This window comes from Entelurus aequoreus, linkage group LG26, assembly GCF_033978785.1.
Source record: "Entelurus aequoreus isolate RoL-2023_Sb linkage group LG26, RoL_Eaeq_v1.1, whole genome shotgun sequence".
NCBI lineage: Eukaryota > Metazoa > Chordata > Actinopteri > Syngnathiformes > Syngnathidae > Entelurus > Entelurus aequoreus.
The window spans coordinates 3,169,619-3,194,121 of NC_084756.1; the positions used below are offsets into that span (position 1 = coordinate 3,169,619).

Consider the following 24,503-nt stretch of genomic DNA (forward strand, 5'->3'; position numbering starts at 1 on the left):
TTTGGACTTTTTTGTCTCGAAAATGTAACTCTTGTCTCGTAATTTCAATTTTCTTGTCTCGTAATTCCGACTTTCTATCGCGTAATTTTAAACTTTTTTGTCTCGTAATTTTAAACTTTTTTGTCTCCTAATTTCAACTATTTTGTCCCATATATTCAACTTTTTTGTCACGCAATTTCGACTTTTTTGTCAGAATTTCAATTTTCTTGTCTCGTAATTTCGACTTTCTTGTCTCATAATTTTGACTTTCTTGTCTCGTAATTTTGAGTTTCTTGTCTCGTAATTTTTAACTTTCTATCGTAATGTCGACTTTTTAGTCTCGTAATTTCGACTTCATCTCATAATTATGACTTGGAAATTATTCATCTCTTAATTATGATATTTTATACCATAATTTTGACTTTTTTGTCTCGTAATTACGACTTTCTTGTGTCGGTATTTAGACTTTTTGTCTCGTAATTTCGACTTTCTTGTCTCGTAATTTTGACTTTTTTGTCTCGTAATTTCGACTTTTGTTTCGAAAATGTGACTTTTTTTGTCTTGTAATTTCGACTTTCTTGTGTCGTAATTTTTACTTTCTTGTCCCGTAATTTTAAATTTTTATCGTAATGTCGACTTTTTGTCTCATAATTTTGCCTTTTTTGTCTCGTAATTTCAACTTCATCTCATAATTATGACTTGGAAATTATTCATCTCTTATTTATGACATTTTATACCATAATTTTGACTTTTTTGTCGTAATTTTGACTTGTCTCGTAATTACGACTTTCTTGTGTCGTAATTTTGACTTTTTTTGTCTCGAAAATGTAACTTGTCTCGTCATTTCAACTTTTTTGTCAGAATTTTGACTTTCTTGTCTCGTAATTTTACATTTTTATCGTAATGTCGACTTTTTGTTTCGTAATTTTGCCTTTTTTGTCTCGTAATTTCAACTTCATCTCATAATTATGACTTGGAAATGATTCATCTCTTATTTATGACTTTTTATACCATAATTTTGACTTTTTTGTCGTAATTTTGACTTGTCTCGTAATTACGACTTTCTTGTGTCGTAATTTTGACTTTTTTGTCTCGAAAATGTAACTTCTGTCTCGTAATTTAAACTTTTTTGTCAGAATTTTGACTTTCTTGTCTCGTAATTTCAACTATTTTGTCCCATATATTCAACTTTTTTGTCACGTAATTTCAACTTTTTTGTCAGAATTTCAATTTTCTTGTCTTGTAATTTCGACTTTTTTGTCTCATAATTCCGACTTTCTTGTCTCATAATTTTGACTTTCTTGTCTCGTAATTTTTAACTTTCTATCGTAATGTCGACTTTTTGTCTCGTAATTTCGACTTTTTAGTCTCGTAATTTCGACTTCATCTCATAATTATGACCTGGAAATTATTCATCTCTTAATTGTGATATTTTATACCATAATTACGACTTTTTTGTCTCGTAATTACGACTTTCTTGTGTCGGTATTTAGACTTTTTTGTCTCGTAATTTCGACTTTCTTGTCTCGTAATTTTGACTTTTTTGTCTCGTAATTTCGACTTTTATTTCGAAAATGTGACTTTTTTTGTCTTGTAATATCGACTTTCTTGTCTCGTAATTTTGACTGTCTTGTGTCATAATTTTTACTTTCTTGTCTCGTAATTTTAACTTTTTATCGTAATGTCGACTTTTTGTCTCGTAATTTTGCCTTTTTTGTCTCGTAATTTCGCCTTCATCTCATAATTATGACTTGGAAATTATTCATCTCTTATTTATGACATTTTATACCATAATTTTCTGCGATGAGGTGGCGACTTGTCCAGGGTGTATCCCGCCTTCCGCCCAATCGTAGCTGAGATGGGCTCCAGCGGCCCCCGCGACCCCGAAGGGAATAAGCGGTAGAAAATGGATGGATGGATATACCATAATTTTGACTTTTTTGTCGTAATTTTGACTTGTCTCGTAATTACGACTTTCTTGTGTCGTAATTTTGACTTTTTTGTCTGGAAAATGTAACTCTTGTCTCGTAATTTCAACTTTTTTGTCAGAATTTTGACTTGTCTCATAATTTCAATTTTCTTGTCTCGTAATTCCGACTTTCTATCGCGTAATTTAAACTTTTTTTGTCTCGTAATTTTAAACTTTTTTGTCTCATAATTTCAACTATTTTGTCCCATAATTTCAACTTTTTTGTCACGTAATTTCAACTTTTTTATCAGAATTTCAATTTTCTTGTCTCGTAATTTCGACTTTTTTGTCTCATAATTCCGACTTTCTTGTCTCATAATTTTGACTTTCTTGTCTTGTAATTTTGACTTTCTTGTCTCGTAATTTTTAACTTTCTATCGTAATGTTGACTTTTTGTCTCGTAATTTCGACTTCATCTCATAATTATGACTTGGAAATTATTTATCTCTTAATTGTGATATTTTATACCATAATTACGACTTTTTTGTCTCGTAATTACGACTTTCTTGTGTCGGTATCTAGGCTTTTTTGTCTCGTAAGTTCGACTTTTTTGCCTCGTAATTTCGACTTTTGTTTCGAAAATGTGACTTTTTTTGTCTTGTAATTTCAACTTTTAATTATGACTTAATTAAGGCCATGTAACACAGTGGTAAAAATGCCTTTGTTGCAATGTATTGCTGCCATTAAACTCTTAAGTTCATGATTATTTGCAAAAAAAAATGTAGTTTCTCAGTGTGAACATGAAATATCTTGTCTTTGCAGTCTATTCAATTGAATATAAGCTGAAAAGGATTTGTTGTATTCTCTTTTTATTTACCATTTACACAGCGTGACAACTTCACTGCTTTTGGGCTTTGTACAAAAGTACATTAATTATCGATATTTTGTTAATCAATCTGCTGGGAAACATAGTGAATACAAATCTGTAAGTGAGGCTCCACAAACAAATGGGAGAAAAAAAAGCGATTGTATAACCGTATCGCTGAGCCAAGGCCACATGCGGTGCGAGGATGACTAACGGCAGCGTGGCTCGGCGCCGTGTTGGGCAGGAAGAGTCAGACATGGCATCAAGGTCGTGTGCGCAGGAGGAGGCGTGACTATTAATGGAAGACTAACTTGCTCCATTAGAGTCCTCAGGAGGACTCCTTCTAAAGACGTCCTTATTAGCCTGCTAGTTTGATGCCAATGGCACATTAAAAGTGCCCGAGGGCCCGCATGACTTTCAGCAATGGAAGCGTGTTTGGAAATAAGCAAAAAGCAGCCTTGATGCTGGAACTCAAATCTGTGAACTATTTAGAAAACACCATTTTGTGTGTCTGTATAGCTTTAATGCGTGTTTGTCTAAACTTGTCAATAACGTGAACCACATCACCACGATGGCTGCCCTCAGCAGTGCAGATCCATACTGAAATATTGATACTGCCGATACCAGAGCTTTATGCTCTAATTTTAGGGCTGTGAATGGTTGAGTACCTCACGATTCGATTCAGTTTGATTATTGATTCAAAATCAACACTTTTTTTTATAACATTAGATGCCAGTTTTATGATTGAACATTATTCCTCAAGGAAATAGAAAACTAATGTGTACAGCACATATAGATCATCTACATCATCATCTGTCTGAGTGGCTGCATAGAACACATACAAAAAAATATATATCTATACATATATATATATATATATATATATATATATATATATATATATATATATATATATATATATATATATATATATATATATATATATATATATATATATACACACACACATATATATATATGGATATATAAACACACATATATATATAGATATGTATATATATATATATATATATAGATATGTATATATATATATATATATACATATGTGTGTGTGTGCGTGTATGCATATGTGTGCGTGTATATATATATATATATATATATATATATATATATAAATATATATATGTGTGTATATATATACATACAGTATATATATATATATATATACAGTATATACACACATTTACATATACACATTAGCGTACCTATACACATACATATACACCTTATTTATTTATGTATACATATACATACATACACATATATACATACACACATGTACACTTACACATATATACATACAGATACACATATACATACACATATATACATGCATACATACACATGTATACATACACATATATAAACATACACACGTACACATAATATACATATACATACAGATACACACATATACATACACATGTATACATACACACATAGACATAATATACATACAGATACACATATGTATATATACACACATATATGCATACACATACATAATATACATACAGATATACATATACATACATGCACACATATACATACACTTATGTATATTTACACACATAAACATACACACATTCACGTAATATACATATACATACAGATACACATGTATACATACACACATATACATACACACATATACATAATATACATACAGATACACATATGTATATATGCACACATATATGCATACACATACATAATATACATACAGATACACATATACATACACACATGTATACATACACACATGTACATATTTACACAAATTAAATTCTAACTTTGATCAAAGCGTCAGTTGCCGTGTAGTGTAGCACTTCCCATCATTTTCAGCAGACTGCATTGCAAAATGATTGAACCACCCTAGTGTAACAGGACACCACGCGGGTGTTGAACATGGGACCTAGTGTAACAGGACACCACACGGGTGTTGAACATGGGACCTAGTGTAACAGGACACTACACGGGTGTTGAACATGGGACCTAGTGTAACAGGACACCACACGGGTGTTGAACATGGGACCTAGTGTAACAGGACACCACACGGGTGTTGAACATGGGACCTAGTGTAACAGGACACTACACGGGTGTTGAACATGGGACCTAGTGTAACAGGACACCACACGGATGTTGAACCTGGGACCTAGTGTAACAGGACACCACACGGGTGTTGAACCTGGGACCTAGTGTAACAGGACACCACACGGGTGTTGAACATGGGACCTAGTGTAACAGGACACCACACGGGTGTTGAACATGGGACCTAGTGTAACAGGACACCACACGGGTGTTGAACATGGGACCTAGTGTAACAGGACACCACACGGGTGTTGAACATGGGACCTAGTGTAACAGGACACCACACGGGTGTTGAACATGGGACTTAGTGTAACAGAACACCACACGGGTGTTGAACATGGGACCTAGTGTAACAGGACACCACACGGGTGTTGAACCTGGGACCTAGTATAACAGGACACCACACGGGTGTTGAACATGGGACCTAGTGTAACAGGACACCACGCGGGTGTTGAACATGGGACCTAGTGTAAGAGGACACCACGCGGGTGTTGAACATGGGACCAAGTGTAACAGGACACCACACGGGTGTTGAACCTGGGACCTAGTGTAACAGGACACCACACGGGTGTTGAACATGGGACCTAGTATAACAGGACACCACACGAGTGTTGAACCTGGGACCTAGTATAACAGGACACCGCACGTGTGTTGAACATGGGACCTAGTGTAACAGGACACCACACGGGTGTTGAACCTGGGACCTAGTATAACAGGACACCACACGGGTGTTGAGCATGGGACCTAGTATAACAGGACACCACACGGGTGTTGAACCTGGGACCTAGTGTAACAGGACACCGCACTGGTGTTGAACATGGGACCTAGTGTAACAGGACACCGCACGGGTGTTGAACATGGGACCTAGTGTAACAGGACACCACACGGGTGTTGAACCTGGGACCTAGTGTAACAGGACACCACACGGGTGTTGAACTTGGGACCTAGTGTAACAGGACACCACACGGGTGTTGAACTTGGGACCTAGTGTAACAGGACACCACACGGGTGTTGAACTTGGGACCTAGTGTAACAGGACACCACACGGGTGTTGAACATGGGACCTAGTGTAACAGGACACAGCATGGGTGTTGAACATGGGACCTAGTGTAACAGGACACCACACGGGTGTTGAACATGGGACCTAGTGTAACAGGACACCACACGGGTGTTGAACCTGGGACCTAGTATAACAGGACACCACACGGGTGTTGAACATGGGACCTAGTGTAACAGGACACAGCATGGGTGTTGAACATGGGACCTAGTGTAACAGGACACCACACGGGTGTTGAACCTGGGACCTAGTACAACAGGACACCACACGGGTGTTGAACATGGGACCTAGTGTAACAGGACACAGCATGGGTGTTGAACATGGGACCTAGTGTAACAGGACACCACACGGGTGTTGAACATGGGACCTAGTGTAACAGGACACCACACGGGTGTTGAACCTGGGACCTAGTATAACAGGACACCACACGGGTGTTGAACATGGGACCTAGTGTAACAGGACACCACACGGGTGTTGAGCATGAGACCTAGTGTAACAGGACACCACACGGGTGTTGAGCATGAGACCTAGTGTAACAGGACACCACACGGGTGTTGAGCATGAGACCTAGTGTAACAGGACACCACACGGGTGTTGAGCATGAGACCTAGTGTAACAGGACACCACACGGGTGTTGAGCATGAGACCTAGTGTAACAGGACACCACACGGGTGTTGAGCATGAGAACTAGTGTAACAGGACACCACGCGGGTGTTGAACCTGGGACCTAGTGTAACAGGACACCACACGGGTGTTGAACATGGGACCTAGTGTAACAGGACACAGCATGGGTGTTGAACATGGGACCTAGTGTAACAGGACACCACACGGGTGTTGAACATGGGACCTAGTGTAACAGGACACCACACGGGTGTTGAACCTGGGACCTAGTATAACAGGACACCACACGGGTGTTGAACCTGGGACCTAGTGTAACAGGACACCACACGGGTGTTGAACATGGGACCTAGTGTAACAGGACACAGCATGGGTGTTGAACATGGGACCTAGTGTAACAGGACACCACACGGGTGTTGAACATGGGACCTAGTGTAACAGGACACCACACGGGTGTTGAACCTGGGACCTAGTATAACAGGACACCACACGGGTGTTGAGCATGAGACCTAGTGTAACAGGACACCACACGGGTGTTGAGCATGAGACCTAGTGTAACATGACACCCAAAAAGCTCTCAAGTGACAGCGAGTGATCCACTGGAGTGTCTCATCACACTGAGAGTGGAGTGGTTTGGCAGGAAGTGAGACACTTCCCGGCTGGATGAGTCGGATGGAGACAGAGCATGAAAAGTTGGGCCGACACCAACAACACACGCTTCTCCATCCCCCGCCTGTCACGTTATCCTCTGACAACACAACGTCAACATTGCCCCTTACCTGCACGCTGCTCTGCATGATGGCGTCACAACAATCCCGGTCGCTGTGGTCCAACACCTGCTGCTGCTGCTGCTGGAGATGAAGATGGCTCTCCTCTCCCACCATGCTGAGAGCATCTCTACCCTCCCCCACCCTCACAGTCCGCCTTCCAGAACCTCCCACTGTCCTGCAGTTCCTTCATCCCTCGCCTGCATGCACTGTCAGGACTATTTGGGGGAGGAGTTCTGTGCAAACACTCCCTGTGGCTCCTCCCCTAAAAACATTCACATAACAAGATTCTACATCAAAAACATCCATTATTATTATTAGTATTATTATTATTTGTATCATTATTATTATTATTAGTAGTAGTAGTAGTATTGGTATTATTATTTTTTATTTATTATTAATTTATTATTGTTATTATTATTATTATTATTATTATTGTTATTATTAATATTATTATTATTAGTAGTAATAATAATATTGTGTGAATGTCCAAGCATTCACACAAGATTCTACACCAAAAAAACATACATTTATTATTTTTAGTATTATTATTATTATTAGTAGTAATAGTATTATTAGAAGTATTGTTATTAGTATTAGTATTGTGAGAATGTTCTAGCATTCACACAAGATTCTACACCAAAAACATATATTTATTATTAGTATTATTATTTTTATCATTATTATTATTAATAGTAGTATTATTATTAGTAGTAGTAATAGTATTGTGTGAATGTCCAAGCATTCACACAAGATTCTACACCAAAAAACATGCATGATTTATGATTTGTATTATTATTATTAGTAGTAGTAGTGATAGTATTATTAGAAGTATTGTTATTAGTGTTAGTATTGTGTGAATGTCCAAGCATTCACACAAGATTCTTCACCAAAAACATATATTTATTATTATTATTATTATTTTTATCATCATTATTATTATTAGTATAAGTAGTAGTAGTAGTATTGTGAGAATGTCCAAGCATTCACACAAGATTCTTCACCAAAAACATATATTATTATTATTATTATTATTATTATTATTATTATTATTATTTTTATCATCATTATTATTATTATTATAAGTAGTAGTAGTAGTAGTAGTATTGTGAGAATGTCCAAGCATCCACACAAGATTCTACACCAAAAAACATACATTTATTATTTTTCTAATTATTATTATTATTAGTAGTAGTAGTAATAGTATTATTAGTATTAGTATTGTGTGAATGTCCAAGCATTCACACAAGATTATAAACCAAAAACATAATTATTATTATTAGAATTATTATTATTTTTATCATTATTATTAGTAGTAGTAGTAGTAATAATAATAATGTGTGAATGTCCAAGCATTCACACAAGATTATACACCAAAAAACATACATTATTATTGTTATTATTATTATTAGTAGTAATAGTATTATTAGAAGTATTATTATTAGTATTAGTATTGTGTGAATGTCAAAGTCTTCACACAAGATTCTACACCAAAAACATCTATTATTATTATTTTTACCATTATTATTAGTTGTAGTAGTAGTAATATTATTGTGTGAATGTCCAAGCATTCACACAACGACATTCTACACCAAAAAACATCTAATTATTATTATCAGAGTTATTATAGTGTGAATGTCCAAGCATTGTCACAACAAGATTCTACACAAAATAACATATATTCATTATTATTTTTTATTTGTAATAGTGGTATTATTATTATTATTATTATTATTATTATTATATGTGTGAATGTCTAACATTCACACATATAAGATTCTACACCAAAAAACATCTATATATTATTATTATTATTATCATTATAATTATTGTGTGAATGTCCAAGCATTCACACACATAAAATAATACACCAAAAAAACATATATTTATTATTATTATTAGTAGTAGTAGTAGTAGTATTGTGTGAATGTGTGGACAATATTCTACACCAAAAGAACATCTATTATTATTGTTATTAGTAGTAGTAGTAGTAGTAGTTTTAGTACTGTGTGAATGTCCAAACATTCTCATTTATAAGATTCTACACCAAAAAAAAAACATATTTATTATTATTATTAGTAGTAGTAGTAGTAATATTATTGTGTGAATGTCCAAGCATTTACACAACAAGATTATACACCAAAAAACATCTAATTGTTATTATTATTGTTGTCATTATAATTATTGTGTGAATGTCCAAGCATTCACACATATAAACTAAAACACCAAAAAAACATATATTTATTATTATTATTATTATTAGTAGTAGTAGTATTGTGCGAATGTGTGGACAAGATTCTACACCAAAAGAACATCAATTATTATTGTTATTATGATTATTATTAGTAGTATTAGTTCTGTGTGAATGTCCAAACATTCACACATATAAGATTCTACACTAAAAAAACATATATTTATTATTATTATTAGTAGTAGTAATATTATTGTTATGTGAATGCGTGGACAAGATTGTACACCAAAAGAACATCTATTATTATTGTTATTGTTATTATTATTAGTATTATTATTGTGTGAATGTCCAAACATTCTCACATATAAGATTCTACACCAAAAAAACATCTACAGTATTTATTATTATTCCGCCACAAAACTTTGCCGCATTCCACAGCCCACAGTTGTCATCCGATCAGAACTGTTCTGGTATCAACATGTTCGGCTTGACTGGGGCTTGTGATCTCCTCAAAGATTAAAAAAAAAATAATCCTAGATTACCCAGAATTCCTGGTTTTCCGGATCATTTTTACCACAGAAAATGAATGGGCCATTTTTCAAATGTGTACAACTCCCACATTTGTCAACCGATTGGAACCGTCCCACCATCCACACACTCCACTCACCCTGGACAATCAAACTACCATCTTTCAAGTAAAACAAAATTTCCAGGATTTCCCAGTTTTCCAAAGCCCTATTTGCACCTCTTCCTGGACAGTTTTCACAGTCCACATTTTTTAACTGTTTTTGACCATTCCACTTTCAAAACATTTCTCTCAAAACTACCATTTTTCTTTTTGTACAATTTCCCTGTTTTCCAGGAATTCCAAAATACCTATTTAAATTCAAACTTTTACGACATCAACATTTTTCAACCAATTAGAACAATTCCAACACCAAACTATTCATATCATCTAGGACAATTGTGCTAGAATCGATATTTTCAAAAATTCACGGTTTTCCCAAAATTCCCAAATTTCCAGAAGATTTCCTGTTGAATGAATGGCCGTATTCATAGTTCTACCATGCCCAAAATTCTCAAAACGTTGCGCCATTCTTTACTAGATTCCGACCTTTCCGACCCACACACTCCTCTTCCCATACGTCAAACGCAAAACATGTTTTCACTTTCCCTAAAGTTCCGGTTTTCCCGGAATTTCCGGTAATTTTCTCCCCATTGACAATGAATGAGAAATATACAAACCTCTCCATATCCCACATTTCTCAAGCGATTAGAACGGTTTCACCATCTACACACTCCACTGTCCTGATTAAATTAAACTACATGTTAAAAAAAATTCCAGGAATTCCCAGAATCCCTTTTTTTCCAAGGCCCTATTTTCACCTCTTCCTGGGAATTTTTTACAGTCCACATTTTTCAACAGTTTTTGACCATTCCACCTTTAAGACATTTCTCTTAACTGGGACAACAAAACTTCAATTTTTCTTTTCGTACAAATTCCCGGTTTTCCCAAAACTCCAGGAATTCAGAAATACCCATTTCAATTCAAGCGGTTACTACATCAACATTTTTCAGGAAAAATTCCAACACCAACCTATTCATATCATCTAGGAAAATTGTGCTAGAATCGATATTTTCAAAAATTCCTGGTTTTCTCGAAATTTGCCAAATTTCCAGGAAATTTTGCGCCAATTTTTTACTCGATTCTGACCTTTCCAACCCATACACTAGTCTTCCCATATGTCAAACGCAAAACATGTTTTCACTTTCCCTAAAGTTACGGTTTTCCTGGAATTTCCGGTGATTTTCTCCCAATTCACAATGAATGGGAAATATACAAACCACTCCATATCCCACATTTCTCAACCAATTAGGAAGGTTCCACCATCCACACACTCCACTCGCCTTATTAAATTAAACTACATGTTAAAAAAAATTCCAGGAATTCCCAGAATCCCCGGTTTTCCAAAGCCATATTTTCACCTCTTCCTGAGAAATTTTTTCAGTCCACATTTTTCAACTGGTTTGGACCATTCCACCTTTAAGACAACAAAATTTCCATTTTTCTTTTCGTACAAATTCCCGGTTTTCCCAAAACTCCAGGAATTCAGAAATACCCATTTTGATTCAAGCTGTTGCTACATCTACATATTTCAAGACCAATTCCAACACCAACCTATTCATATCATCTAGGAAAATTGTGCTAGAATCTATATTTTCAAAAATTCCTGGTTTTCTCAAAATTTCCAGGAAATGTTGCACCAATTTTTACTCCATTCCGACCTTTCCGAACCACACACTACTCTTCCCATATGTCAAACGCAAAACATGTTTTCACTTTCCCTAAAGTTCCGATTTTCCCGGATTTTCCGGTAATTTTCTCTCCGTTGACAATGAATGGGAAATATACAAACCTCTCCATATCCCACATTTCTCAACCGATTAGAACGGTTCCACCATCCACACACTCCACTCACCTTATTAAATTAAACTACATGTTAAAAAATTTTTTTCCAGGAATTCCCAGAATCCCCGGTTTTCCAAAGCCCTATTTTCAACTCTTCCTGGGAAATTTTTACAGTCCACATTTTTCAACTGTTTTTGACCATTCCACCTTTAAGACATTTCTCTTAACTGGGACAACAAAACTTCCATTTTTATTTTCGTACAAATTCCCGGTTTTCCCAAAACTCCAGGAATTCAGAAATACCCATTTAAATTCAAGCTGTTACTACATCAACATTTTTCAGGAAGAATTCCAACACCAACCTTTTCATATCATCTAGGACAATTGTGCTAGAATCGATATTTTCAAAAATTCCTGGTTTTCTCAAAATTCCCAAATTTCCAGGAAATTTTGCGCCAATATTTTACTCGATTCCGACCTTGCCGACCCACACACTACTCTTCCTATACGTCAAACGCAAAACATGTTTTCACTTTCCCTAAAGTTCCGGTTTTCCTGGAATTTCCGATGATTTTCTCCCCGTTGACAATGAATGGGAAATATACAAACCTCTCCATATCCCACATTTCTCAACCGATTAGAACGGTTCCACCATCCACACACTCCACTCGCCTTATCAAATTAAACTACATGTTAAAAAAAATTCCAGGAATTCCCAGAATCCCTGGTTTTCCAAAGCCCTATTTTCACCTCTTCCTGGGAAATGTTTACAGTCCACATTTTTCAACTGGTTTTGACAATTCCACCTTTAAGACATTTTTCTTAACTGGGCAACAAAACTTCCATTTTTCTTTTCGTACAAATTCCCTGTTTTCCCAAAACTCCAGGAATTCAGAAATACCCATTTCAATTCAAGCTCTTACTACATCAAGATTTTTCAAGCACAATTCCAACACCAACCTATTCATATCATCTAGGACAATTGTGCTAGAATTGATATTTTCAAAAATTCCTGGTTTTCTCAAAATTCCCAAATATCCAGGAAATTTTGCGCCATTTTTTTACTCGATTCCGACCTTTCCGACCCACACACTATTCTTCCCATATGTCAAATGCAAAACATGTTTTCACTTTCCCTAAATTTCCCGTTTTCCCACAATTTCCGGTAATTTTCTCCCCGTTTACAATGAATGGGAAATATGCAAACCTCTCCATATCCCACATTTCTCAACCGATTAGAACGGTTCCACCATCCACACACTCCACTCACCTTATTAAATTAAACTACATGTTAAAAAAAATTCCAGGAATTCCTACAATCCCCGGTTTTCCAAAGCCCTATTTTCACCTCTTCCTGGGAATTTTTTACAGTCCACATTTTTCAACTGTTTTTTACCATTCCACCTTTAAGACATTTCTCTTAACTGGGACAACAAAACTTCCATTTTTCTTTTCGTACAAATTCCCGCTTTTCCCAAAACTCCAGGAATTCAGAAATACCCATTTCAATTCAAGCTGTTACTACATCAACATTTTTCAGGAAAAATTCCAACACCAACCTATTCATATCATCTAGGACAATTGTGCTAGAATCAATATTTTCAAAAATTCCTGGTTTTCTCGGAATTCCCAAATTTCCAGGAAATTTTGCGCCATTTTTTTACTTGATTCCGACCTTTCCGACCCACACACTACTCTTCCCAAATGTCAAACGCAAAACATGTTTTCACTTTCCCTAAATTTCCTGTTTTCCCGGAATTTCCGGTAATTTTCTCCCTGTTTACAATGAATGGGAAATATGCAAACCTCTCCATATCCCACATTTCTCAACCGATTAGAACGGTTCCACCATTTACACACTCCACTCACCTTATTAAATTAAACTACATGTTAAAAAAATAATTATAGGAATTCCAGAATCCCCGGTTTTCCAAAGCCCTATTTTCACCTCTTCCTGGGAATTGTTTACAGTCCACATTTTTCAACTGATTTTGACCATTCCACCTTTAAGACATTTCTCTTAACTGGGACAACAAAACTTCCATTTTTATTTTCGTACAAATTCCCGGTTTTCCCAAAACTCCAGGAAATCAGAAATACCCATTTCAATTCAAGCTGTTACTACATCAACATTTTTCAGGAAAAATTCCAACACCAACCTATTCATATCATCTAGGACAATTGTGCTACAATCGAAATTTTCTAAAATTCCTGGTTTTCTCAAAATTCCCAAATTTCCAGGAAATTTTGCGCCAATTTTGTACTCGATTCCGACCTTTCCAACCCACACATTACTCTTCCCATATGTCAAACGCAATACATGTTTTCACTTTCCCTAAAGTTCCGGTTTTCCCGGAATTTCTGGTAATTTTCTCCCCATTGACAATGAATGGGAAATATTCAAACCTCTCCACATCCCACATTTCTCAACCGATTAGAACGGTTCCACCATCTACACACTCCACTCACCTTATTAAATTAAACTACTTGTTAAAAAAATTCCAGGAATTCCCAGAATCTCTTTTTTTCCAAGGCCCTATTTTCACCTCTTCCTGGGAATTTTTTACAGTCCACATTTTTCAACAGTTTTTGACCATTCCACCTTTAAGACATTTCTCTTAACTGGGACAACAAAACTTCCATTTTTCTTTTCGTACAAATTCCCGGTTTTCCCGAAACTCCAGGAATTCAGAAATACCCATTTAAATTCAAGCTGTTACTACATCAACATTTTTCAGGAAGAATTCCAACACCAAACTATTCATATCATCTAGGACAATTGTGCTAGAATCGATATTTTAAAAAATTCCTGGTTTTCTCGAAATTCCCAAATTTCCAGGAAATTTTGCGACATTTTTTTTACTCTATTTCGACCTTTCCGAACCACACACTACTCTTCCCATATGTCAAACGCAAAACATGTTTTCACTTTCCCTAAATTTCCCGTTTTCCCAGAATTTCCGGTAATTTTCTCCCCGTTGACAATGAATAGAAAATATACAAACCTCTCCATATCCCACATTTCTCAAACAATTGGAACCGTTCCACCATCCACGCACTCCACTCGCCCTGGACATTTCAGTTCCACTCACACATATCGCCGGCTCATGCACATAGGAGGGGATTCACACTCAATTCCTCCCAGAATTGCAAATCCTAGTTATTATTCTTATTTGCTCACTGACGCTCCTTGTCAATCAAAGTGCGTTGGTCAAGCTCCTTTGGAAGAAGGGGCTGATAACCAATGCCACACGTGCAGATTTTTGAGTTATATTTTGGGTGGGAGGCAACAGGATATTCTTACTCATCCAGTAGCGCTCAATATGCTACTTTGCAGCCCACACATGAATCACCACTCCACCAAGTTCAGTCACAATCCTGGAGAAGGACCAAACAGCAGAGCAGCACTAAATCATATTTGCTTTTATTTCTTTGGTAAGCTTTAGGTTTTGTTTAAAGGGGAACTGCACTTTTTTTGGAATGTTGCCTATCCTTCACAATCATTATGTAAGACGAAGACATAAGGTTGTTGTTGTTTTTTGCATTCTAACAAATAAATATCATGTTGTTCTTGGTGGCTAGCAATGCAGTGAATGTTAGCAATCAATTCTACCTCCAAATCACTTTAAAAATGCATCAAAAAACGACAACAATACTTAATTTACATTCTGTAACCTGTATGCTACGGTATTAGCCGTAAAAGCTAGCAATGGAAAGAGATAAGCTAGCTTCTATGTTAGCATGAAACACGTTTGTGTCATGATATAAAGTGTGACTCACTCGATGGACAGTTGTCTGTTTGGTGCAGCTGGCCGGGGACATTTTTCCCGGTTTATTTGGGTAAGCACTCCATTTATGTCGATATAGCTTGTCTTCAAATTCCACATTTTGCAGCTTCGAGTCACTTTCACCTCACTCTCTCGGCTTCCGTCTGCTCCAACGTCTCACTATACCTTCGTGTTCGCTTCGAGAAGCAGTAGTTCATCCTCAGTATGTTCAGCTTCAAAAAGATAAAGTTGTGAATCCTTATTTGTCCAAAAATAGTTGTCTTCGTTGTATGTTACCAAGTCTGCTACGATTAAACCGGACTCACGTTTGTTTGAACACACATTTGTTGCCAGAAGTCAGTCCGGGCATTGATTAAAATGATCAAAATAGAGTAAATATTATACATATTACATATTGTTATGAAGGTGTCTGTTACTACCTTATATATATACTTGCAGTGTGTATATTGTACATATTACATATTATTATGAAGGTGTCTGTTACTACATTATATATATACTTGCAGTGTGTATATTGTACATATTACATATTGTTATGAAAGTGTCTGTTACTACATTATATATATACTTGCAGTGTGTATATTGTACATATTACATATTGTTATGAAGGTGTCTGTTACTACATGATATATATACTTGCAGTGTGTATATTGTACATATTACATATTGTTATGAAGGTGTCTGTTACTACATTATATATATATACTTGCAGTGTGTATATTGAACATATTACACATCGTTATGAAGGTGTCTGTTACTACATTATATATATACTTGCAGTGTGTATATTGTACATATTACATATTATTATGAAGGTGTCTGTTACTACATTATATATATATATACTTGCAGTGTGTATATTGAACATATTACATATCGTTATGAAGGTGTCTGTTACTACATTATATATATACTTGCAGTGTGTATATTGAACATATTACATATTGTTATGAAGGGGTCTGTTACTACATTATACATATATACTTGTAGTGTGTATATTGTACATATTACATATTATTATGAAGGTGTCTGTTACTACATTATATATATATATACTTGCAGTGTGTATATTGAACATATTACATATCGTTATGAAGGTGTCTGTTACTACATTATATATATACTTGCAGTGTGTATATTGTACATATTACATATTGTTATGAAGGGGTCTGTTACTACATTATATATATACTTGCAGTATTGTACATATTACATATTGTTATGAAGGTGTCTGTTCTGTTACTACATTATGTATATACTTGCAGTGTGTGTATTGTACATATTACATATTGTTATGAATATGTAACAGCTCAATAACTGCACGGTGATGTATTGGTGAATTTACTGAGGAATTTGTGAAAAGAATGCCTTCGTAAGTTAATAAGTCTAACACAGACACTCGTAAATGTTTTAGTATATAAGCTAATGCATTGGTCGATTACATTAACATGTGGGGCGGCATAGCTCGGTTGGTAGAGTGGCCGTGCCAGCAACTTGAGGGTTCCAGGTTCGATCCCCGCTTCCGCCATTCTAGTCACTGCCGTCGTGTCCTTGGGCAAGACACTTTACCCACCTGCTCCCAGTGCCACCCACACTGGTTTAAATGTAACTTAGATATTGGGTTTCACTATGTAAAGCGCTTTGAGTCACTAGAGAAAAGCGCTATATAAATATAATTCACACATTACAGCATGAAAAGACTCCTACAGACATCACTGTCAGAATAATTGTATCTAAGTTATCACAAAACTGTGTGTTTCAATGAGTTCCTGGCGAGCAGACAAAAGCTGACTTTGATCTTCCCAATCAAAAGGCTTGTAAAACTCCACTGTGTAGGATGGGAAGCAACATGAAGGTGTCGGTTTCTTTGCTTTATTGTAATCCACAGGAAGATTTTGTCTTGAGCCGAGATCTACAAAGCGGAGAGGAAGCAGGACCTGACTCCCCTCCAGGCACCTTTTCTTTGAACTGTTTTGTAACCATAGGTGACGGCTGTTTATGACCCCCGTCCCTTTAAAAACAGCGTATTGCCATGTAATCAGGGAAAGTCCAAATAAAAGAGGAGGCGTACAATCTTTTGTCAGAGCGTGGTGGGACACTGTTCAAGGGTAAAAGGTCTACGCGTTTCTCCTCATTGAGCCAAATTTAATTCTGTCTCTGTTTGATTCCTTGCTTCCTTGTCTGTTTAACAGATGTCATCAGTGTTTGAACCTGACAATCACACATGGGACGGTTTAGTAAGTAAGAATTGTTTTAGTTACATTGTAAAACTTACAAACGTTGCTTGGAGTGACGAATGGAACGCTATGGACGATTGAAAGCACTAAATGGAAGAACACTGCAGTGAGCAAACTCGTCCAAAAGATGGCGCCACAGCACAAAGAGTAACACACCTCTCCAGTGTATTTGCTTGTTTTTTTTTCAACTATTTGCACTAAGAAAAATCCATAACTTAGCTGCAGTCGGGAATTTACGCTAGATGAAAATGTAGAGTTATTGGTATCTGTATTGGTATCGGACGATCTCACTCAGTAAATTAAACCCTGATGGGAACATCCCAAATTTGAGGTAGTGGCGACAAAGTAATGAAGGACTAATCGCACAATGAGGAGTATTTACAGCCAACAACCCGGCTGACCAATGACAGGTGGAGAAGTTGTTGGAGCTCATCCTTCCACAGCCGCCATGACAATCACGGAGCAAATGTCACGGTATTTAGCAGGAGGCGAAGACGATGAGCACAGCGTGGCCTTGGATGGAAATCAAGCTAACGAGCCGCTTAATTGGCGACGCCGCGCACAACAAGAAGTGTGCTCTCCCGCGGCGTCTTGAGTGAGTCATGTGACGCCTCAACGTGCCAGGACGGCACCTGGTAGGTTGTGCAAGTCTCTAGAAGCTGAGAGAAGGTTATGAAGTCAGTCCTTTCATGGTTGGTGCTCCATGGAGGTCTTCTAGCCCAGGGGTCGGCAACCCAACATGTGGAGAGGGCCACATTGGACCAAAAATACAAAATAAAAATCTGTCGGGAGCCGCAAAAAATTCATAGTCTTATATAAGTGTTATAATGAAGGCAAAACATGACGTAAGTGTCTATTATTAGCTATATTAGCCTACTATCAAAATGACTTTAAAAGTCTTATATAAGTGTTATAATGAAGGCAAAACATGATGTAAGTGTCTATTATTAGCTATATTAGCCTACTATCAAAATGACTTTAAAATTCTTATATAAGTGTTATAATGAAGGCCATGCATTGTGTAAGTGTCTATATTAGTTATATTAGCCTACTATCAAAATGACTTTAAAATTATTATACAAGTTTCATAATGAAGACAACACATGATGTAAGTGTCTATATTACCTATATTAGCCTACTATCAAAATGACTTTAAAAGTCTTATATAAGTGTTATAATGAAGATAACACATGATGTAAGTGTCTATTATTAGCTATATTAGCCTACTATCAAAATGACTTTAAAAGTCTTATATAAGTGTTATAATGAAGGCAAAACGTGATGTAAGTGTCTATATTAGCTATATTAGGCTACTATCAAAATGACTTTAAAAGTCTTATATAAGTGTTATAATGAAGACAACACATGATGTAAGTGTCTAAATTAGTTATATTAGCCTACTATCAAAATGACTTTAAAAGTCTTATATAAGTGTTATAATGAAGGCCATGCATTGTGTAAGTGTCTATATTAGTTATATTAGCCTACTATCAAAATGACTTTAAAATTATTATACAAGTTTCATAATGAAGACAACACATGATGTAATTGTCTATATTACCTATATTAGCTTACTATCAAAATGACTTTAAAAGTCTTATATAAGTGTTATAATGAAGGCAACACATGATGTAAGTGTCTATTGTTAGCTATATTTGCCTACTATCAAAATGACTTTAAAAGTTTTATATAGGTGTTATAATGAAGGCAACACATGGTGTAAGTGTCTATTATTAGCTATATTAGCCTACTATCAAAATTACTTTAAAAGTCTTATATAAGTGTTATAATGAAGACAACACATGATGTAAGTGTCTAAATTAGTTATATTAGCCTACTATCAAAATGACTTTAAAAGTCTTATATAAGTGTTATAATGAAGGCCATGCATTGTGTAAGTGTCTATATTAGTTATATTAGCCTACTATCAAAATGACTTTAAAATTATTATACAAGTTTCATAATGAAGACAACACATGATGTAAGTGTCTACATTAACTATATTTGCCTACTATCAAAATGACTTTAAAAGTCTTATATAAGTGTTATAATTAAGACAACACATTATGTAAGTCTCTAAATTAGTTATATTAGCCTACTATCAAAATGACTTTACAAGTCTTATATACGTGTTATAATGAAGACAACACATGATGTAAGTGTCTATATTAGCCTACTATCAAAATGACTTTAAAAGTCTTATATAAGTGTTATAATGAAGATAACACATGATGTAAGTGTCTATTATTAGCTATATTAGCCTACTATCAAAATGACTTTAAAAGTCTTATATAAGTGTTATAATGAAGGCAAAACGTGATGTAAGTGTCTATATTAGCTATATTAGGCTACTATCAAAATGACTTTAAAAGTCTTATATAAGTGTTATAATGAAGACAACACATGATGTAAGTGTCTAAATTAGTTATATTAGCCTACTATCAAAATGACTTTAAAAGTCTTATATAAGTGTTATAATGAAGGCCATGCATTGTGTAAGTGTCTATATTAGTTATATTAGCCTACTATCAAAATGACTTTAAAATTATTATACAAGTTTCATAATGAAGACAACACATGATGTAAGTGTCTATATTACCTATATTAGCTTACTATCAAAATGACTTTAAAAGTCTTATATAAGTGTTATAATGAAGGCAACACATGATGTAAGTGTCTATTGTTAGCTATATTTGCCTACTATCAAAATGACTTTAAAAGTTTTATATAGGTGTTATAATGAAGGCAACACATGGTGTAAGTGTCTATTATTAGCTATATTAGCCTACTATCAAAATTACTTTAAAAGTCTTATATAAGTGTTATAATGAAGACAACACATGATGTAAGTGTCTAAATTAGTTATATTAGCCTACTATCAAAATGACTTTAAAAGTCTTATATAAGTGTTATAATGAAGGCCATGCATTGTGTAAGTGTCTATATTAGTTATATTAGCCTACTATCAAAATGACTTTAAAATTATTATACAAGTTTCATAATGAAGACAACACATGATGTAAGTGTCTACATTAACTATATTTGCCTACTATCAAAATGACTTTATGTCATAACTCGGTCTGTGGCGTGGTTTGCTCTCCCGTGGTGCAAAAGAATTGGAACGGACGTGGCGTGCAGGTAAAGACATAGTTTAATTATTACTATAAACTCAAACAAAAGGTACAAACAAAAGGCGCTCACAGAGGAGGTAAAAAACTTGACTAGGAAAACAAAAGGCGCGCACAATGGCGGAGAACTATGAACATTAAACAAACAAAAACTTACGTGACAAGGAACTGTGAACATGGCATGAATGTGTGATGAATGGGTGATGTCGCCAGGACGAACAACAGAAACAGAAAAGCCTATATAGTGACATGAAAAGTGAAAACAGGTGCGTGACTAACTGTGAACAGGTGCATGACATGACTGTGAAAACGTGAGACAGGTGTGTGTGAGTCCAAACGTGGAACAGGTGAAACTAATGGTTGCTATGGTGACAAACAAAACCAGGAAGTGAAACCAGGAACTAAGGAAGTGTCCAAAAAACAAAACAGCACATGGCCAAACAAAAACATGAACACAGACATGACAGAACCCCCCCCTTACGGACAGATCCCAGATGTCCAAAAACAAAAAACAGGATCAAGAGTCATGGGAGGGGGGGAGGGGGACATGGCGGTGGGTCGCCAGACCAGGTGTCCCCGAATCCACCGGGGCAGAGTCAGGTGGCGGCGGCGGGTAGACCGCCGCTGAACCTGACGAGGTGGGCGACCTGGGAATGGCCACATTCGTGGCAGACGAGGAGGTCGGCGCACCTGGCGTGGCGGACGCCCATGGAAAGGCCACATCCTTGGCCGACGAGGAGGTGGGCGCGTTGTCGTGGCAGGCGGCGAAGCTTGGCGTGGTGCGTCAGGCGGCGAAGCTTGGCGTGGTGCGTCAGGCGGCGAAGCTTGGCGTGGCGGGTCTTGACGAGGGTCTTGGTCTTGGCATGGGTCTTGGTCTTGGTCTTGGCGAGGGTCTGGGTCTTGGTCTTGGACTTGGTCTTGGACTTGGCGTGGTTGGTCTTGGTCTTGGACACTTGGCGGTTCTTGGTCACTTGGTGGGTCTTGGTCTTGGTCACTTGGCGGGTCTTGGTCTTGGTCACTTGGCGGGTCTTGGTCTTGGTCACTTGGCGGGTCTTGGTCTTGGTCACTTGGCGGGTCTTGGTCTTGGTCACTTGGCGGTTCTTGGTCACTTGGCGGTTCTTGGTCTTGGTCACTTGGCGGTTCTTGGTCACTTGGCGGGTCTTGGTCACTTGGCGGGTCTTGGTCACTTGGCGGGTCTTGGTCTTGGTCACTTGGCGGGTCTTGGTCTTGGCTTTGGTCTTGGCGTGGGGCAGCCACGGGCGGCACTTGGCGGCGTGGGGCAGCCACGGGCGGCACTTGGCGGCGTGGGGCAGCCACGGGCGGCACTTGGCGGCGTGGGGCAGCCACGGGCGGCACTTGGCGGCGTGGGGCAGCCACGGGCGGCGCTTGGCGTGGAGCAGGTACTGGCGGCGCTTGGCGTGGAGCAGGTACTGGCGGCGCTTGGCGTGGAGCAGGTACTGGTGGCGCTTGGCGTGGAGCAGGTACTGGTGGCGCTTGGCGTGGAGCAGGTACTGGTGGCGCTTGGCGTGGAGCAGGTACTGGTGGCGCTTGGCGTGGAGCAGGTACTGGTGGCGCTTGGCGTGGAGCTGGGCGTGGAGCAGGTGGATCTTGGCATGGTCGAAAAACTGGTGGTGGCGGCCGTGCTGGTGGCTGTGGCTTGGCGTGACGAAAGACAGGTGGTGGGGGTCGTGCTGGAGGCTGTGGCTTGGCGTGACGAAAGACTGGTGGTGGTGGTCGTGCTGGTGGCTGTGGCTTGGCAGGTCGAAAGACAGGTGGTGGGGGTCGTGCTGGAGGCTGTGGCTTGGCGTGATGAAAGACTGGTGGTGGGGGTCGTGCTGGTGGCTGTGGCTTGGCAGGTCGAAAGGCAGGTGGTGGTGGTCGTGCTGGAGGCTGTGGCTTGGCGTGACGATGCTGACCCACCCCAACTGAACAATTCCCAGCCCTAGCCCCCCCCTCAAGGAGCGGATCCCAGACGCGCTCCCCGCGGTCTGGAACCGTCTTTTGGGGTGGGCGGAGGGGGTTCAGGAGGAGGGCAGAATCCTCCCCTCTAAATTGTCCAAAAGGTCTTTCGTTCCCCCCCACCTGGGCTTTTGTGGGTGAAAAAAAAATTTCTGACTTGGGCGTGGCATGAGTCCTGGAGCAGCGGGGCTGGCAGCAGCCTGCTTCCGCCCGGAGTGGGAGGAGCTTGCGGGAGTGACGCGTCCTGCCGGCTCGGAGAAGCTCTTCCTGATGGCTTCCGCTTTTGCCGGCGCTTCCGGGAATGGAGCGACGCGCCAACGTCGTCGGGCCACACGGAGCTTATCGGAATAAGTTTTCCGCTTGGACCCCACATGAGGTCTTGATCGGCCATGGCTCCTAGTGCCTCCCACTTTCCTTCCTCCATCGATTGCCAGTCGTTTGCGGGATAGCTTCTTGCTGGCGACATACTGTCATAACTCGGTCTATGGCGTGGTTTGTTCTCCCAGAAGGCAATGAAAAATTGGCGCGTGCAAGACGTGAATTTAAATACATTTTTAATTCTAACTCAAAAAAAGTACAAACAAAAGGCGCTCACAGAGGAGGTAAAAAACTTGACTAGGAAAACAAAAGGCGCGCACAATGGCGGAGAACTATGAACATTAAACAAACAAAAACTTACGTGACAAGGAACTGTGAACATGGCATGAATGTGTGATGAATGGGTGATGTCGCCAGGACGAACAACAGAAACAGAAAAGCCTATATAGTGACATGAAAAGTGAAAACAGGTGCGTGACTAACTGTGAACAGGTGCATGACATGACTGTGAAAACGTGAGACAGGTGTGTGTGAGTCCAAACGTGGAACAGGTGAAACTAATGGTTGCTATGGTGACAAACAAAACCAGGAAGTGAAACCAGGAACTAAGGAAGTGTCCAAAAAACAAAACAGCACATGGCCAAACAAAAACATGAACACAGACATGACACTTTAAAAGTCTTATATAAGTGTTATAATTAAGACAACACATTATGTAAGTGTCTAAATTAGTTATATTAGCCTACTATCAAAATGACTTTACAAGTCTTATATACGTGTTATAATGAAGACAACACATGATGTAAGTGTCTATATTAGCCTACTATCAAAATGACTTTAAAAGTCTTATATAAGTGTTATAATGAAGGCAACACATGGTGTAAGTGTCTATATTAGTTATATTAGCCTACTATCAAAATGACTTCAAAATTATTATACAAGTTTTATAATGAAGACAGCACATGATGTAAGTGTCTATATTAGCTATATTAGCGTACTATCAAAATTACTTTAAAAGTCTTATATAAGTGTTATAATGAAGGCAACACATGATGTAAGTGTCTATGTTAGCTATATTAGCCTACTATCAAAATGACTTTACAAGTCTTATATAAGTGTTATAATGAAGACAACACATGATGTAAGTGTCTATTAGCCTACTATC

The 24,503-nt window shown here is 37.8% G+C and overlaps 1 protein-coding gene across 6 annotated transcripts in view; it reads right to left on the reverse strand.

Moving 5' to 3' along the window:
• Positions 1–24,503, reverse strand: part of rap1gapb (RAP1 GTPase activating protein b) — a 411,217-nt gene that overhangs the window by 266,942 nt on the left and 119,772 nt on the right. For 5 of the 6 annotated variants that reach the window (XM_062037572.1, XM_062037573.1, XM_062037575.1 and 2 more), the window contains exon 1: positions 7,320–7,443. The exons of the other annotated variant lie outside the window; for it this stretch is intronic. In XM_062037572.1, coding sequence (XP_061893556.1) covers positions 7,320–7,435 — 116 coding nt within the window. In that variant the 5' untranslated portion in view covers positions 7,436–7,443. Of the gene's footprint in view, positions 1–7,319; positions 7,444–24,503 lie in introns of those variants that run through there. 6 annotated transcript variants of the gene reach the window in all.